General features: G+C 41.3%; 2 protein-coding genes across 2 annotated transcripts in view; one reads left to right on the top strand and one right to left on the bottom strand.

Moving 5' to 3' along the window:
- mafb (MAF bZIP transcription factor b) overlaps window positions 1–7,502 on the top strand; it is a 59,282-nt gene extending 51,780 nt beyond the window's left edge. The window contains exon 3 of the mRNA XM_077567912.1: window positions 269–7,502. The gene's annotated coding sequence lies outside the window, so the exon portion shown is untranslated. The remainder of the gene's footprint in view (window positions 1–268) is intronic.
- Window positions 821–18,622, bottom strand: part of wwox (WW domain containing oxidoreductase) — a 182,778-nt gene continuing 164,976 nt past the window's right edge. Inside the window, exon 9 of the mRNA XM_077567910.1 lies at window positions 821–2,299. Within this exon, the coding sequence (XP_077424036.1) occupies window positions 2,102–2,299 (198 nt within the window). The 3' untranslated portion in view covers window positions 821–2,101. The remainder of the gene's footprint in view (window positions 2,300–18,622) is intronic.

Raw genomic sequence — 18,622 nt, 5'->3', positions numbered from 1 at the left:
CCTGCATGCACTCGTAAATAAAAAATAAAAAAGCAGTCGTTATATGAAATGACGCTGTAAGTGTGTTTTATTGCCGCATAAGAATCAGTGGTGGCCTCAGCGTTGCTTGTTTTCTGCCTACGCAAATATCTCCCCCTAATGGCCAGCTGATTGACACACTCTCCTTTTAATGTGCTTCAAAAGCAAAACACACATTACTGAAAACATGCATAGTGTATATTTGCATTTTTATTCAAAGCTCAAATTTGTCTCTCTTTTCTCTGCACAGATATCCCTCCACTGGAACGCTGATGTTTCAAGATGGACAAACAGCACCCGGACTGCCATAAAGCACAAGGTCTCAAAAAGCAACCCAACCAACGGCGGCGTAACTTGGACCCCAAACCACCCTCCCCCCCTTTGCCCCGAGTAGCACCCTGCCCAATACCTGCCAGTGTAAAAACAAATACCACAAAAAAAAGAGCTAAAAAGGAAGAAAAATACACCAGACTGAAATCCACCACATTTTCATCTGATCAAAATGACAAGAAAAAAAACCTAAACTATATTTCTTATTAAAAAAAAAACTCCAAATTGTAATAAAGTCTTACCAGAGTGTAGTTTATAAATAAATAAGTCCATTCATATAGAAAATTGGAGGGAAAAAAAATGATAAAGTGATGTCCACACCCCTTTAGCACACGTCCACAAATCAGGATGTTGTAAATATTGTATAGACAACAGATAGGGACATTATTAAAAAAAAAAAGAAAAAAAAAGAAAAGAAAAAAAAGTGGAACTATAATATATAGAATCAAACCTCTGTGTGTTCGTATAGCCATGAGTTTCTCTTTGTTTCTTTAGACCCAACCCTGAAGGATTACAACACAAGTGGGTAACATTTACAAAGAAGAGACCAAAAAATACAACTAAAAAAGAAATAAAATGAGACATGACTCAGCAAGTAGGACGAAAAAGTATTAGGGCCACAATGAATGAATGAGCCGTAACATTAAAAGCATATTTTCTTCATTATTATTATAGGAGAAAGGTCACAATACCAGAATTTTTTTTTAAGAATAAAATAAAAATATGTTTTTTTTTTATTAAATTGATTTGATTTTTGTAAAATGTATTTTTTCCCGTGTGAAATATTGTTTTGTCAATCAATATATTACATGTTTGTCTTAATATTGAAATTTCTTGCTTATGTAAAAAATACTACAACATTCCTTTTTTAATGAAACCTTTTCATGTAAAAATCCCACTTTTTCCTTGTAATAGTGCCACTTTTTATTACAATATACTAGCTTTTCCCTCATAAAAATTGCAAAACTGTAAAATTACATTTTCATTATAAAATAAAATAAAAATCCTAATTCTATGTACGTTTTTCTTTATTATAAATTTACTCTCATACAATGCTATTTTTCTTGTAGTATTGCAATTTTTTTCTTGCAATACCCTAATCTTGTAAAATTGTGACCTTTTTCTTGTAGTATTGTGACAAAAAGAATTAGTACTCACAAGTTACACGATTTCTTGTCCCTTGTAATATTGCACTCTAAGCGTCTTGTAAAAGTACAACTTCATTCGTGTAAAAAGACTTTTTGTCTCCAAATTCAACCATGTTCTAATCATATTTTTTGTTTTCCTTAATTATAATTTTTGGGGATGTATACTCTCAAAAATAAATGTAATGACATCATTCTTGTTAAACGTAAGTAAAAAAAAATATATACTTTTCGTCTCCAAATCCTTGACTTCATCTCGTCTTATTTTCTTTTTCTTTTCAGTGTGGCCCTAATACTACTGCAAAAAATGCAGAAATCAGACACACAAACTACAGAGAGCACGTCTATTAGGGATCATTTACTTTCAAAGAAGAGTGTTTTTTAACAAGGAGAAAAATCAAGAAAAAAGGAGCAGAACACAAGTGTAAATCTTTCCCCTTCCCACCAGTGTACATGTGACCTCACCCCCCCTTCACCTCATTGTGGCGTGTCCATACACAGTGGCGCTTTTGGCAGCTCTATCAAGCAACGCAGTCAATGAGGCTCGAGCCAACCCATCCCCCTCCCCATTTTTTTTTTTTTTTTTAATTGTTGGGACTCCCTGATCCTCAAACGGCCCGGATCTGGGCGGCGCTCTCGCCCTGCGCCACCAGACGCTCGCTCAGCTCCCACAGGCCGGCGGCGGCGTCGGGGTCCTGGGCCTGGGCGGAGGGCTCGCATCGGAAGCAGTTGTTGAAGTACATGCCCCCCAGGCCCTCCAGCTCGGGAGCCACGGCGCAGTACACGGTGGTGGCGGCGCCTTGTTGCTGCGGAAAGACAAACCAAACACACACATGAACTCAGCAAAGGAAACACACTAAGTGGGCGTGCTGCCTCTCCTGTACATATATTTATATACATATATTTATTTATCTATGTCTTTACTGGGTGTCTATGGGACCATGCGAACAAGATGGATCAAGCTTTTTATGTGTACAGTGAACCCCAGTATACACGCAACATTTTTTTTGGGGACCCTATTCAAAAATATTGCTTTGGTGTCATTTGGTGGCATCTCGGCTCTTTATTTATTCAGGCAATAGTATTGTCTAATAAAAAATAGTGCTTTGCCGCCATTTTGTGGCATCCATAGTCAATTACGAACCTTTTTAAGCATATCCATTTTTTGGGGGGTTATGCCTCGTAAATAGCAGGGGTTCACTGTATATGTGAAAGGATGAGGTTATAAATATGTATATTTTTCCCATGGAATTTAGTGCGCAGCAGCACGGTGGACTAGTGGTTAGCCTCACAGTTCTGAGGCTCGGGGTTCGAATCTCAGCTCAGCTACAGTCTCCTCCATTGCTTGCGTGGGTTTTCCCTAGCTTACTCAAATGTTTCAAACGAACATGCATGCTGGGTTCACTGAAGACTTATCAATAGGTGTGAATGTGAATGGTTGTTTGTCCAAACGCGCCCTGCGATTGGCCAGTGACCAGTCCGGGGTGTACCCCACTTCTTTTGCCCAAGGTCAGCTGAGATAGACTCTATCTTACCCTTCATCCTAGTGAGGACAAGCGCGCTAGGAAATGGGTAGACGGAAACCAAGGAAAGTAACTACAGTGTGAACAGATTGGGCCCTGAAATTGAGCCCTGTGGGACACCACAATCTAGTGGAGCTGTAACAGACGAATGCTGGCCTTATTGAACAGGAAATCCTCAATGAAATACACAATTTAAATATGTCACATCTCAAATTATTTACTTCTCAATCCCACTTAATTATGAAAACAAGAAAATGAGATGAATGTTTTATATTCTACGATTGGCTGGTGACCAGTCTGAGGTGAAACAAACTTCTTTCACCCCAAAGTAAACTAAGATAGACTTCAGTTAAACCCTAACGAGGACAAACACTATAGAAAATGGACGGGTAGATGGAATTAGCACGGCTTTAGGGAAGTTGTTGGGAAATGATACACGTTGAAACGTGTTCCGCTTTCACTCTTTGTCAGTAAGTCTTCTAAGCTATGTTTGCAGGCATCAAACCACAATGTGTGGACTCATACGCTGCGGCTGGTCAGTCAGTCACTAATTAGTAGGGATATTCACGGCGGGTCTGTGACATTTTGAAAACCAACATGTCAGACAGAATTACACACATTAGCCAAGACACTCAAAGGCTTCCATAAAAATAAATAAATGAAATCAAATAAATAAAAAGCCGCCGTGACAGCTTTCACCAACACCACCAAAGCGGACACGTGAAATGTTTTCACCTCTTTATCTGAAAGCGGCAAAAGTCGACGGAGGGAAGCCACTGGTGACAAGCGATGCATGTGCACACACACACACTCCATGAAAAGCTGTTTGAGCATTTATTCCATATTCTTGATATCCAGCTTAAGGTCCATGTACTAGTACACTCACTGTACTCACTAGTTAGATAACTCTAGTAGAAAGACTCATAATACTTTTTCCCACTACAACCAGTAGGATGAGTAAATGTTAACTTGCCAGGTAAACTAGTTGACATCTGTGTGCTACTAGTACTAATTGAGAAGTGCTACATTTGATCAATTTGGTAATGTAGTACTAGTACTGTAGAACTAGTAGGCAAACACAGTCAATCTACAAAAAAGTATACGTACCATTACATGGACTTTAAGCTATAGCAGATATCACAAATCTGCCATAAATGCTCAAATGGCTTTCCATACACACACATGCCAACTGTTTGAACACACAGCTGTGCTTCCACATGCTAAATGCAAATGAAAAGAGAGAAAAAAATGGATTCCAAGATTTGTCATCAATGAAGTTGCAAGCTAGTGCTGGAAGTAAACTTGGGCGCCGGCGTTTGAAGCGCGGCGTGATGAGAAAAGCACGACATCTCGCTGTAACCTGCCAGCCGGCCGATAACTGGGCCCCGGCGTGGCGTCTTATGTATCAAAGACGGGACAAATGCCAAGCAGTGTCTCTCTGAGCTGGAAGGTTCACACGGATGCCGCCCGCCTGCGCCATTTCAAACCAAGCAGTCGCTCGCTCGCGCACGCCGCCTTCAACACGGATGACTTTGAGTCCAGCTACTAAACATTGGCCGCACAAGAAGATGGAATTAGGGAAACTTGCTGATGCCTTTTTGTCAGCTTTAAATCCAGGGGTGGCCAAAGTATTCTTTAATCCGACATATCAAGAGTCCTGTAATATTTGTTCAATTCATTTAGCTGTCGCTCCAAATATGCAATTACTTAATTAACATGTCTCACTTTATTTCCCCATTTTTTAGTCAATGTGTCACTGAAAAACCCAACTATTTGTTAAAGTAAAGTAAACATATTGTATTACCTTGGTGCAACCTCCTATGTAGAAATAAGGGGACGAGCTTGTCATCTGGCCATACCTGTGTCGAAATTAAAAGCTTTGCGTGTATTTTTATATTGCACATAACCTTTAAAAAAAAAAAAAAAAAGACAAAATGTTGTATGTCAGGGTAAACAGTGGTATAGAAAAAATTCAATTCTAATTCTGAAGACATTTAAAAGAATTGTAGACTAAAGTGGGGGAAATTCAAATGTAAAATTTAAAAACCCTACACCCAAATGTTTAAAAAAATAAATAAATCAAATGTATACACTACTCAAAAAACGTTTTTTGGCGAGGTAAATTGTGATGGATGTTTGTCAATATTTTCCCTATGATTGGCTGGCGACCAGTCCAAGGTGTCCCCAATTCTCTCCCCCAATGTCACCTGAGATCGGCTCCATCTCACCCACCACCCAAATGAGGACAAGCGTTATGGAAGACATATACGTAGATGGAAGCAGCTAAAGTGAGAACAGGTTGGGACTCAGAATTGAGCCCTGGGGGACGCCACAATCCTGTAACAGCTGATGGTGGTGTGAACATGAAAACTTGAATGAAATATATAAGCGTTAAGCCCCGTGACATCTGTAATGTGTACCTAATGATTCGTAACAACAAAAGATGGAAAGACAAAAACAAAAACGTTAACAGTCGCTTTTAATTATGGACATGTTTGGACTTTTTTGTCCAGCTCCACGTTAGAGAACAAGTTGTGTAAAAATACTGACACAATGAACAGTGTGACATGCACATTAAAAAAGTTTAGAGGGGGTCAAATTAATTTCATCTGGAAAGGTTATAGTGCAATTTAGGTTCATCCTAAAATCCATACAGAGACGCTTGTCCGACCCAACATTAGCAGAAAGCAACTCACATGCAAAAACATCCAACATATCGTCATATGCGTGAATGGTTCATGAGGACAATCTTTATGTGTGTACATTTAGATGAGTAAAGTGTGTCAACGTAACCCTCCCGATCCCATCTCAAGTGTTTTCCAGAGAGCACGTGGTCCAAAGTGCGATGAGCCGTGAAGCTGATAGGGCACCACGGGTCCATTCTTCTGTTTTTTCTTAATGTGATATTAATGATTAATGATAATGCGACGCACACTTGCAAGTGCTATTTGCAGCGACGTTAATCAAGTGAATTGACTTCATTATCCAAATTGAACTGCTGTGCAATTGGCAATTTAAGGGAGTGACACACGAGAAAGGAAACAACCCAAGTGTCAGCTTTGATTGAATTTTGCAGATTTTATGACTTATCTTTAAAAAGTAATAATATACAAAATATTATGACACATAACTGGGCAAGCAACCATATTTGGTCACTACATAAAGGACACAGTAAAATTGCAAGAATTTCTATGTACTTTGATAAAAAAAAAAATACTCGTATTTTATACTATAATATAATAAATAATAAATAAATAAAATAATCTAATTCATAATTATGAAAATTACTTAACAGGGTTCAGACATCAAAAATGAAGTCAGTTTTGCAGCAGCAGAAAACTGAACTGGGTGTGCTTACAAACACTAATAATAAATAAAAAGCCTTCAAGTGGCCTTTGCAACAACATCATTTACAGTAGTTGGCGGGCCAGAGAGAAATCCACGTAAAAATCCAGCACCAACTTTTTGGAAACACTCTGAGATGCGATCCAAGTCTTGCAAGCCTTCACATTGATGCCCCAAACTGCCGAGGACTTCCCCCAAGCGAGACCGACATCCCTTGTACAGAATTAGTGTGCAAAACTCTTTAACAAGCGTATTCAAAAGCAAGTATATGTGTGCGTGTGTGTGTGTGAGAGAGAGAGAGAGAGAGAGAGGGGGAAAATGTGGTGTAATGTTCTTTTTTTGCAGTGTTCTCTTGTGTCATCTACTTGCATGTGACCCCGCCACATGTCCCTCCGTCTTCCATCTGTAGCTACGACATTGACCTGGATGTAAATAAAGCCAGTACTGTAGAGCAGTCTGTTTTTGTACATAGAAGTTGACTTGTATATATTTAAAAATAATAATGATAATAATAATAATACCGGCTATGCATGCTGAATACCTAGCAATTCTTTCAGGTACTTTTATAAATTCCCTAAATTCTCATATGGCATGTCCATGAAGAAAAAAAAAAGTGGAAAAAAAGTAGAAAATGGAAAATATAGGAGTAAAAAAATAGATATTGTCAGGCAATATTCTCTATTCTAGGATCATGTGTGTGTGTACAAGTCTTCCTGTTTTCTTCCTCCTGTGGGTGCTTGTGTGTTCCTGCTTACCATCTGGCTGGCTTTTGGCAGCGCTACCGACGAAAAGCGAGGTTCGAGGCAGAGCACACGGGCCAAAGACCACGGCCGATCATTGGAGCGTATGTCCACCGGTGGTCATGTGATGGAACATTTAGGAGCAGCAATTCAACAAAAATATATCTAAAAATTGCGGAGGTGTGCTCTGCCCAACCTCGTGGACGATGTTGCTCTCATTCATTCAAGTGGGACTCCATACGGATTGTGCTTCGAGATTTACAAAATGGTTTTGTTTTTAGTTGTTTTTTTCCCCTTCTTCTTCCCCCCACCCCGACGTGGTGTTTAAACATAAATGGAGGTGTCTGATTTTTAACCTGTGCTAAAGATATTTTACATTTAATAAATAACCACTGAAATCATGATGCGTGTGTGTTCTTTGTTATGTATAGTTGAGACTAGGCATAAATGATCACCGATCGCCAATTCAATCAGAAGATTGAGCAATATATCTATTTTGAAAACCTTTACTTTTTAGTCGACCACTACCATTCGCTGGGGAGACACTAAGACACGTATAATTGACATCAATTGAAATGCATGGAAAAATGAATGAATGAAAAATAAATGAATTTACATTGAAGTCGAGTAATATCCATTAAAAAAGATGACTTTATTAAGTACAAGTACTGGAAAAAAACAACAACTACTCAACTACTTTCACCTCCTCGCTATGTTTTATTGTTATGGCGGTTTGTGTTTAACTTCTTTTGACACTTTTTAGAACGTGAAACTAAAAATATTTTAGGCTAATCAAGTCTTTGCATGACATCTTTGTGATGTTTCATATCCACCCACATTAGCTTAACATTTAAAATATATGTTATTAACCAATCCACTAAATTAAATTTTAAACTTATTAAAACACTTTTTTAATATATTGTAAATAAATTTCAACCCCCCCCCCAAATAAATTACAAGCATATAATATAAAAACAATACCGTACATATTGTGTGTGTACATGTGTGTGCCTTTAAGAGGTGGGGCCTGGTGGGTGGCATGAGACAGTCTATCTGTGCAGTGACAACTGTGGCTCTCCTTTCCCACATTCGAGGGCATTACAGTAAGTAAGTATACTGTAAAAAACATAAAAAAAAAAAAGATTGCTTTGTGAAAATGCAATATAGAAGAGGAAATCTGTTTGTGAAAAATAATTTCCAAATGGGAGGTGACCAGCATTCTGGAACAGATTGTGATGGAGCAAAATGCGCCTTTGAAATGAATGTGTGTGTGTGTGTGTGCTTGCGTGCGTGTGCGTACCTCAGCCGCGGTAACCTTTGCAAGCTGACAGCTCAACTGAGCGTGCTCAGTCCAGCTGTAGTGGGACCTTTGGCTAACTTGCCCCCTCTCAAATAAACAAGCTGTCCCTCCATTCAGCTTGCCCAGCGGAGCAGGAGGTGAGCAGATTAGCACCTTTCTCGCACTGAAAACAACTCACAGAACACTGACCTGTGTCCAGTGGTGAGAAGTGAACTAATTCTGCTTTTTTTTTTTTTTAAGGAATCTGTACTACACCGATGCTAAAAAGCAAGCCAAGAAAAGCAGAATGGTGTCTGACTCCCATTAAAAAAAAAAGTTTGGATGTGATTGGTGTATTTTTAACAGAGCCTCTTGCCCAGTTTGTAACAAAGTAGAAGCTGTAAATAATAACAAAAAAACTGTAGGATGTCATTAGAAACGGGGTGTGAAGACTTTTTCTATCCACTCTAATTCCTTTTCAATACCTTGTGCCAAAACTGCCATGCAATGTAATAACAGACAGGAAACGTTTTACTTGAGTACATTTCAGACAAAGTACTTTTTACTTAAGTACAGGGATCGTATTAGTACTCCTATTTTCATCAACGTCTCTTTTTACACAACTTTCTGTACTTGTACTTAATACAGAGTACTTGTGCCACTTGACTGACCTGTGTCCCCCTGGCAGAGGTAGTCTGAGGTTCAGCATGGAGGTGTAGCGGCTTTGCTAAACGCACGGCGCAAATAAAAGGTCAACTTTTAATAGAAACAGAACAAATCACCGACTGCACTGAAGCAGCGAACGGGCCCGTCCAACCATTACAAGGAGCAGGTAATCGGACTGATCCCCGCAAATTGACCATCACGACTCTCCCCTGTGATTAAGCCCCTCCTGGTCATCGGTGGGTGCTAAACTCTAATTCATAGCCTCCATTAGCCCGCTGGATGTGGCTAATACTCACCTAGTGGCAACGTGTTCCCCTCGGGTGGCATTAGGAACAGAATGGAGACTGTGGACCTTCCTTCATCATGCCCGCTCAAGCTTAGGCTTTCCTTTTTCTTCCCCGGACAAAGTCATCCTAACAACTGAATTTACGGACTATGCCTACAATGTTGGCAATAGTCAAGGTCTGTCTTCTATTTCAGATTTGCCCTTAAAGGCACCACTAGCAAAGGACAGACAGAGATGAATGGGACAACTTTAAAGACATCCAGCTTTGGAGAGACCAATGGGGACTGACAGACTGCAAAACCGACGGGGACCGATGGAACAACCAACCAAACAAAATACCTAACAACTGACAAATTAATAGAGCAACGTGGACTGCACTACAGACCAACCCACGACCAACCAATGATGAAACGAACCTACTGACCGACAGACCACCCGGGACGTACTGATCCACCGGGACCAACCGACCAACAGAGCGAGACCGACCAATGGATGGATGGATGGATGAACAGCCTGAACAACAGAGACCAACTGGGATCAAAAGACGGACCGGCCGATTCACTGAAAGATCGGGACTAACCGACCGACAGACTAATCAGCTGTGATCCACCAACTTGTAGACTAACCACTTGAGATCAACTGGGATCAACCTACCGACAGACGGACTTATTGATTGACAGGTCGACACACCAGGACCAACCAACACTCACACGGACGGACAGACAGACTAACGGCCCATTAGACCGAATGACGGACAGACAGATTTACCGGGATTGACCAACTGCCCAACCTGGACAGATCGACTGACCAGGACCGACCTACTGAGTGGGGCCGATGGACCTGGACTGACTGACCAACAGACAGACCAACATATCAATACATAATCCATTCCATCTGGATTATGACGAACCCAATTGAAGTGTACGTCTTGTTTTCTATTCCTGGTAAACTTCCCAGATGAGCCTGTTAACATGCTTACTTTGTACCAAAGAGATTGAGACACACACTTGGAAAAATGATGGAGGGGGGACAAGAGACGACAGTCATTGGTCCCTCTTTTCTGCACTAAATAACATCTACATCACTGAATGCCTGCTTGCGGGACCAAAAAAGGTGAAGGTGAGGGAAGCGCCAAGGTAACAGGAGCCTCGCAAAGGTACCAGGGGGGGCACCTCGGAGGCAGGAGGCGAGGATATGACTCTGTAGGCTGTAGGACGCGAGGCATCCAAGGGGAAAATGACAGCCAGCCGGAAGGACTTGCGCAGCGACTGTGAAACAATCTCATTTTTATCCGGCGACGACGAGACTTCCGAAGTGATCCGCACAACCTAATTATTTTGCCCTAATAAAAGCAACATATGCTAAGACAATAAAAGGCCTTATTGGACAGCTATTCATTAAAGGGGAGCCGTAAAAGGTGCAGGGACTCGGGCACAGGGATTACCTTTTTAAAAGGGCTTTTCTCCTCAGTCTTGTGCGAGGACAGCCATACGGGAGCGTGGCCCGTCATAAAACATGTGAATTATACATGAACGCGCCTGTCTGCTTTATTGGCTGTGATGCACTCACCTGACTGACTCACTCACATACCTTAGCTGGAGCAAAATGTTCCAGTATTGGAATGCTTACATGTGGGCAGTGCACCACTAGATGGCGCTCATCTTTGATCTGTCTTTCTAATTTCAGTTTTTGAGCATCCCTTACTAATTTTTAAGCAATCATTTTTATTGGGATTTTTGTAGTTACAGGCACGTTTGATATTAGAGTTAGAGAAGTTGTAGTGCCACGTTGGGCCACAGCATGTACATCCCTAAAAAGAGAACTGTTGAACCAATTTAAGATTAGAAATTGAATTGTTGAATTAATCCAAAATTAATCCAAAGTGAATATATTTAGTTTAATGAACTCATAACTAATTACATTTAATATATATTAAGAAAATTGATGGATATTCACTTTGGATTAATTTAATTCAATCGTGTGTTACCAATTGATGTGATTTTTGTTTTTTAATTGGCCAACAATTAAATTTTTAATCTTAAATTGGTTCAACAATTCTCTTTTTATAGAGTTGCACTGCGGTGAACTAGAAGAAATTATATTTTGATGAACGTCAGTACAGATGCATTTTAAATATTCCTATATTCCTATTAAATATTTGGGAATTTTGTGTGGCATTTTACTGCATGCTTTGAATGGGGAAAAGTAGCAACAATGTAACAATGGCGAAAAAACTACAACCGAAAAGCTAGTGGACCAAATTGAAATGCTAACATCAATGATTGCTTCATTCATTCCTTCTTCAGTTTAAGTTCAAATAAATTTGTGATCAAACAGGATGTTCAATGGTTCAATTATTTTGTATTAAGGCTGAAAACAGTAAAATAATTAAAAATTTTCTGCATGCTTTGAATGGGAAAGGTCTGGCAGCCCGCCAGGTCTATAAAGCACCGTGGAAAACCCCTGAAATATAATAATACATTTAACAACAAATTATAATGTATCCAATATTATAAATATATTCCAATAACATAATAATTAAAAATCTGATCAGAAAAAATACTTTTTTTTTCAGGTTTAATCTTGCATTTAGTCTCGCACAAGATCCACAGCGGCCACCGTTTGTCGTTGCTAATCCCGGTTGGCCTCACTCCGCCTTCTCCTCCTTCAGTCACCAAGTGGAGGTCAGCAGAGGGATGTTCTGTTTTAAATAAGGAGGCAGCACTGGCCCATTAAACTCTGATAGTAATGATATTAATTTGGCAGGAACGTGTCATTTTCACAGGAGAGCAACTAGCTGAAGAACTGTCATTACGTGCGTGCGTGTGGCTGTGTAAGCGTGCGCGCGCACACACACACACACACACACACACACACACGCACGCACACACACACACACACACACACACACAGTGTGAGAGCGTGTCACAGCAGAGCGGCTAGCAGTAACATTATGAGAGAGTGTGAGAGATGTGTTAATGGGACAGATTAGTGTGCCCTTGGTCACCACGGCCACAGTGGAGTGACTGGAGCAGTGACTTATAGCCCACGTGGAACCTTTACACTAGGGGTGAGAAAAGGATGGCCCGCGGGCTAAATCTGGCCCGATGAACTCTGCTTTCAAAATGTCTGGCAGTGAATAGAAAAGGTCTCCAACTAAGCTCCAGTCAGTTGGGATAAGCTCCAGCTCACCCGTGACCCGGATGAAAACTTAACATTCCCACTTTAGAGGGTAGACTTTTTGTGTGATGCCAGTGTCTTAATTATACATATATTGAAACGCACCACAAAAACAGTTGTGTAGATATAAATTGACTTTGTGTGTGTACCGTGTGTATTCCGAAGCGCAACCGTGTGACCCCGTCTCGCCACTCCTGACCGGAAGAATGCACTCCTGCATAAATTAACGGTGATGCGCCGCGGTGTAATTATGCCGCTGTCAGGATGGCCTCCCTGCTCAAATTCATTTTAATAAAGTCCGTCTCCAAGGTTACCGACCACAGGGGGGCAGGAAGCGGAGGGGAGTGCGGAGGGGCGGGTCACCTTTGGTGTCAGCCCCTATGGATACCACCCATACAAAAAAAACTGTTGCATAAACACGTCACAATAGCAAAAGCTACATCTTACGCAGTCAGGCGGGTACGAGCATTGAAGCCTTATATATTGTTCATTTGCACTGTAGATTCAAGGTTAATTTTGACACCTAGGGGGTAGGTCTCAGTCTTGTTACTATGTCTCTTCTTGCCTCACGAACCACAAAGTGACAGCGAACTAACGTTACATGCGGTATATCTGGTCACCACCCAAGAAGTTTTCAAGAAAATTAATGAAATTTATTATATATATATAGTTTACTTGGGTGGCCCGCCTAAGTATTGACATAGTGTGGGAAACACTGAAATCACGTGTGCTCAGGGTTCAGGTAACGACCAGTCTAGCTCAGTTTGCTAACGCCACACGACCAAACTCAGAAACTAGGTGACTCTCATAGTACTTAAGGGTAAATAAAAAGGGAATGAATGGACAAATAAGTACAAATGATAGCAGAAGTGCGTACAAGGGTAGCAGGTGGGTGTTAAGGAGAGGGTGAAGGTGGTGTCTCTCTTGGGCAGATGGTCTTGTGTATTCTCATTTGTCCTGCTTCACTATGTGTGTGTACTAAACATTCACCTCCAGAGCAAAGCTGCTGCAACGCAACATGCTGGCCATTAGCACACATTACTAAGATGTGTGCATGCAGCTCAGGAGGACAAAACCTGGACATTCGTAGTGGGCGGGGCCGAAACATTATCAGAAACACTGACTTACATTTACTAAATGTAAGCCTAAATTGTCATATTTTTCCCATGAAATTGTATTCATATATTACCAATATTTAGTCACTGGTGTACGTGGATCAGATTTCAGCCTTTTGTGTGTTGCTATGTCAATCTAATCTGCCTAGAGCCGATCTAAGTCAAACTATATGATGATGTTAGCATTTTATCGCTCTCTGATTGGCTGGTCAGAGAAGGACTTCTAAATTGTTACAGTCATTTTCAAAGACAAAACCATGTCTGTACAGTCGTGGTCTGTAGACATGAATAATAATCACCATTTTTGGGTGTCTTAAAATTGGTGGTTGAACTTTTTTTAAATGATTGCATTTTGACTCGTTTCAGAACAATCATAAAATGTTAAAAAGAAATATAAAAATATTTTAAGTGACTCAAAAACAAGTCGATTCGATTTGTACAATTCATGCAAAATCTAACAAAAAACATGTTCGTTAGCAGGGTTAGCTATTTAGAAATTGAATATTACATATTTTCATAGGGGAGGGGCATAGGAAAGTAAACCTAAAACATTCCATTAAAATAGATGTCTTATATGTCTTAGATCCAGATAATAGGTAAAATAAGGACATAACTGCATGTATTTGCACAAAGGCTGCATTCACTGTGCATGTGTGTGTGTGCGCGTGTAGTCGCATGGGCTGGGGTGACTTTGAGCGGCCATGCAATACTTACAGCAACACGCTTTGTTAGTTGCAAGTAATTTATGGTTGAAGTGGCCTGATAGTCTGATACGATCGATTGCACCAGCAACTTCCCCAGCTGGACTCCCCCCCCCCCAAAAAAATACAAAAACACGCACACACACACATTGGAACACTTCACCTGAGGACGTAAGGGACCTTAATATTTTTAATTTGACAATTCCAAACAATGAGTGTGACATGAAGTCTACCAATGCGGATGAGAGGCGGCGGACGTGCGGCATATTTAAGTTCACGCCGTCATCTCCCTCGCTCCCTCGCCACAATTCTCTCAGACGGTCCATCCATCTAAAGGAACATTTACTTAATTGAATGATTAATAAATTCAGCTCGGCCACACTATTTCACCGCGCCGCTGGCTTTGGATAGAAATGTCTGTCAAACGGTAGACATCGTATATCAACATGTTGGGAACGTGAGCCGTAAAAGCTACAGTAAGAAGCAATAGGGGCTTGTTTCCCCTGACAGTGGATGACCAACTTGACCAAAGTTCATTCATATGCAATCAAAGACTGCATGCAGAGTTCTCCTTTTGCCAGCAGTTTTACAGCATTTTACTGTCAAACGAAATAGAAAACAAGGGGAATTGAATCCTCCACAGCGAGGATTAAATGGCAAATTACATTACAAAGGAACTAAACATTGTGCATTTAAAACTACACAACATGCCTAAGGAATCTCCGTGAGCTTAATGCTAACACACAATGCAAAATGAAATAGACAGGCTAACAAAGAGCATGGACAGTCGTGGTGTCTCATGCAACACATGAACATATTCTTTCTCCTCTGTGAAGAACAACTAACATTACAGCCGTTTACTGAGGAGTGCTTGCCTCCATGTATGCCCGTATATGCCAAGATGCATACACGGGAAGGAACAGAACAGTAACTATTGAACTGAAGCACTCACAACAACAAAAAAACTTCCAATCTTCTTAATTGTGTTATTGCGATATGATTTTATAAAGTACAATTTGGGTTTTATGTTTCATCTCAAGGCACAACTGTATACAGTAAAAAATGTTTAACAAAATAATCAAAATAATCTGTGATATATCAGAGACGTGAACAACAAACTGTGATATAGCAGTGGAACACTGTACTGTTTTTTGTGCTAACAAGTCCTTCAAATGACAGTGCCGAAACATCGGCGCCACCTTGCTACACCTTTCCTCCTTTAATGAAGACGAGCATTGACAGAACAAGTTGCTCTACATAAACCTTTCCTTCACCCCCCGCTGCCCCCACTTCCCAAATCCAGTTAGACGAGAACATCCTTGCCTTTCACCCCCTCCACCCGTCCCTCCGTCGTACCTCCTCCGCCAACATCAGCGACTAATCGGAAGTGTCAGGCCGAGCGCCATCCTGACGTTTGTCCGCCTTTCATCCGGCACCTTCAAACGGCATGAACACGCTTTCATAACGGCGCCTGAGTGACGGCTTTGGGCCGGAGTTTGGAGATGGAGGCAGCGACGTGATTTTGTCGAGCAGTTTGTCCTGTTTAAACATGACTGGACAACGCTGGGTAAAAAAAAGTACTTGGTTAATGGACTGACGTAAGTTAAGCTTGAAACCAACTTGTCTGCCATCATCCACTCAATTCCAGGGTGGTATGAACACACACGCGGCTGGTGAACACACAAACACAAGGCGGCCTTTTGGATAGATGGCACGTGCATACTGGAGGAGGGGGCACACAAATAGGATTGGTATGTGTGTGTGTGTGTATGTCCATAAATAGGATTGTGTAGGAAGCAGGGCGAGTTAAATGGGATTGTAATGCAGCAGTGAGGATGGAGAAATAGGATATGAGCGTAAGAGCTGTGTTCTCACTAGTTCCACTCCCCCCGCGATATACAGATTCTTTCGGACTAGCCTGCAGCATGAAGGTGTGCTTGTGTGAGGATGTGTGTTTGCGGGTGTGTGCGCATTAAATCCATTAATGTGGAGGCTAATCTTGAGGCGCCAGTCTCCCCAGGCCGAGGGTGACCTCCTCCCAACCAGGTTCAGCCGTGTTTGTCCTCCCTCCCGCTTTCGTTTGTGTTCAGCCTGCCATGACTTTTCCTCATTTCACCTGAACTCGCCCGTCATTTTGTTACCCTTGCCAAGGAAGTCGCTCACACAAATCAATGAACCGAAGGGGACAAAAGTGCTTAAACATGGCATAGATTTATTAATCTACATTCGGCCATTTTTAATTGTGCCGGTTCTACCCCTAAACAGACTGGTTCCGCCCCATGTGGTTGCTTTTCTATGACATTTTTTCGAGGCTGTGCGGTGACAATGGAACCACTACTCAGAACCTCTTCTAACTCGGCTCTAGAATTCAGGCCAAGAAGGGTCGTGATGTCACTGATGTGTCGTGATGTGTTTCTTTAAGCGACGTGGAAAAGAACTCCATTGCACTCTGTCCACCGCCCGCCCCCAAGCCATAGAATTATCTAGTGGAGCAAATAAGTATTTGTCAAAAATCCAATAGGAAGTCTATGGGAAACCGGCCAAATATTTTTTTGACCCACTATATTTACAGTACTCATATATTGTGTTTTACAACAATACTTAACCATATTTACAATTTCATATGGAGCTGTGGATGAAATAGGACGTTTGTGGTAAAATGTACACGAGTGGCATGCACCTTGCCGGGTCTATTCAAGTAAATGACAGTGAATCTGTATACCGTATTTTTAGTACCCTAAAAAATATAATCTGTATAATGTATTTTTAGTCTTGAGGTGAGATCAGGTCAGGCCAAGCAAGGCCGGGGAAGAACGGGGCCAGGTCCATATTGCCTCGAATGAAAGTACTCAGTTACAAACTTATTTAATATTAAAACATTTTGTGAAATCTGGCCTGTGGACACAAAATATGCTTCTAATCTGCACAGACACACAGAGGCGTAAAAGAAGGGTGCGTGTAAAAAGGGCCTTCAGAATGCCTTCGCCTCGGTCTACATAATCTGCATGCACAACACCTCCCGAGCAAAACAACAGCGACGCCTTGTCATTGTTATCAGTTTAAATGTGTTGAACATTTTCTAATAGGGGCCCTGAGTTATGGCGCCTTGATTTGTCTTCATAATTTACAAGATCTCTTGTGTGATTCATTGATCAATTACTCAAAGAGCTACCACTGTCCAAACATTTATTCCACTCTTTAAGCATGCCGTTTGGATATAAATCCATCACAGGATCCTTGGAGTGCGCTTTGTGTTAGCGTGCGATATGTTTTAATTCGGCATAAGCAGACAGCGCTTAGGCCCGGGCAGGTTAGTCCTATCAGCGCGTGTTTATCTTAATTCCCTTCAGTCTCTTTAAGTCCGCCATCCATTACCTGTCTTAGGAGGCGGAAGCATGCCACGAGGGGGGGGGGGGGGGTGAATGGGGGTCCCGCACGACAAGCAAACACGCACGTGTCGTTTAAAATACGACAATATGAGCGTGTGTATATATGCATTGCTCAGTGACCGTGACAAAGCGCCGGCGTGTGCGCTTTATGGACACGATGATGCTTTGGTGGCGGCTCGACTCGCGACCTTGGGGCTGTGGAAGGAGCTGTAAACAGGCACAGCGTGCTAACATCTCACATGTCATAAGATACTCATAGATGCTCGAGATTTTTCTTGGCTCAGATTGACATCGAGGTTGCACTATTACAACCATTCACATGTTACTGTCCTAAATTGCAACATTATTTCCACTTCAGTTTTGTCATATTCACAAAACTTTCAGCAGCTTCTTCATTTTCCATTTAAATGCTCTCGGCTGGTGTTTTTTTCTTTTGCTTCAGTATCGTAAATATCAAAGAAGCAGTAGTTGACCACATGCATACCTTGTAGATTTTTTCTTTTCAAACTTTAATTCAACGGACATCATCCGCCGGTTCTTCTCAGCACATACTTTTTTAGGACCAATGTTTACGGAATAAGTACAGTTTTCAAAATTGCGGCATATAAAAAAAAGAAGATGTAAGCATAGCACACAGCAGCTAGCTGTACTTTCACACTGTAAAACAGGGTTTGGGGAACACACACACTCTGTGGGAACACTGGGCAACTCTCCCGAATTCCACACACATGCAAGACACTATACCTCAATCCAAAATCAAAACGGAGCCACTGCTCTCCAACGTCGGAACGGAGGCGCACGCACGCACAAAGCAGACTTCTTTCCTAAAAAAAATCTTGGACACACAGAAACGTTTCAAGACATGCGAGTGTCCAAAAGAGGACGCTGTGGACGTTTAACAGCTG

This window comes from Vanacampus margaritifer, chromosome 6, assembly GCF_051991255.1.
Source record: "Vanacampus margaritifer isolate UIUO_Vmar chromosome 6, RoL_Vmar_1.0, whole genome shotgun sequence".
Classification (NCBI taxonomy): domain Eukaryota; kingdom Metazoa; phylum Chordata; class Actinopteri; order Syngnathiformes; family Syngnathidae; genus Vanacampus; species Vanacampus margaritifer.
The sequence above is the reverse complement of the archived record's forward strand: the minus strand, read 5'-3'. Positions and strand labels throughout refer to the sequence as shown.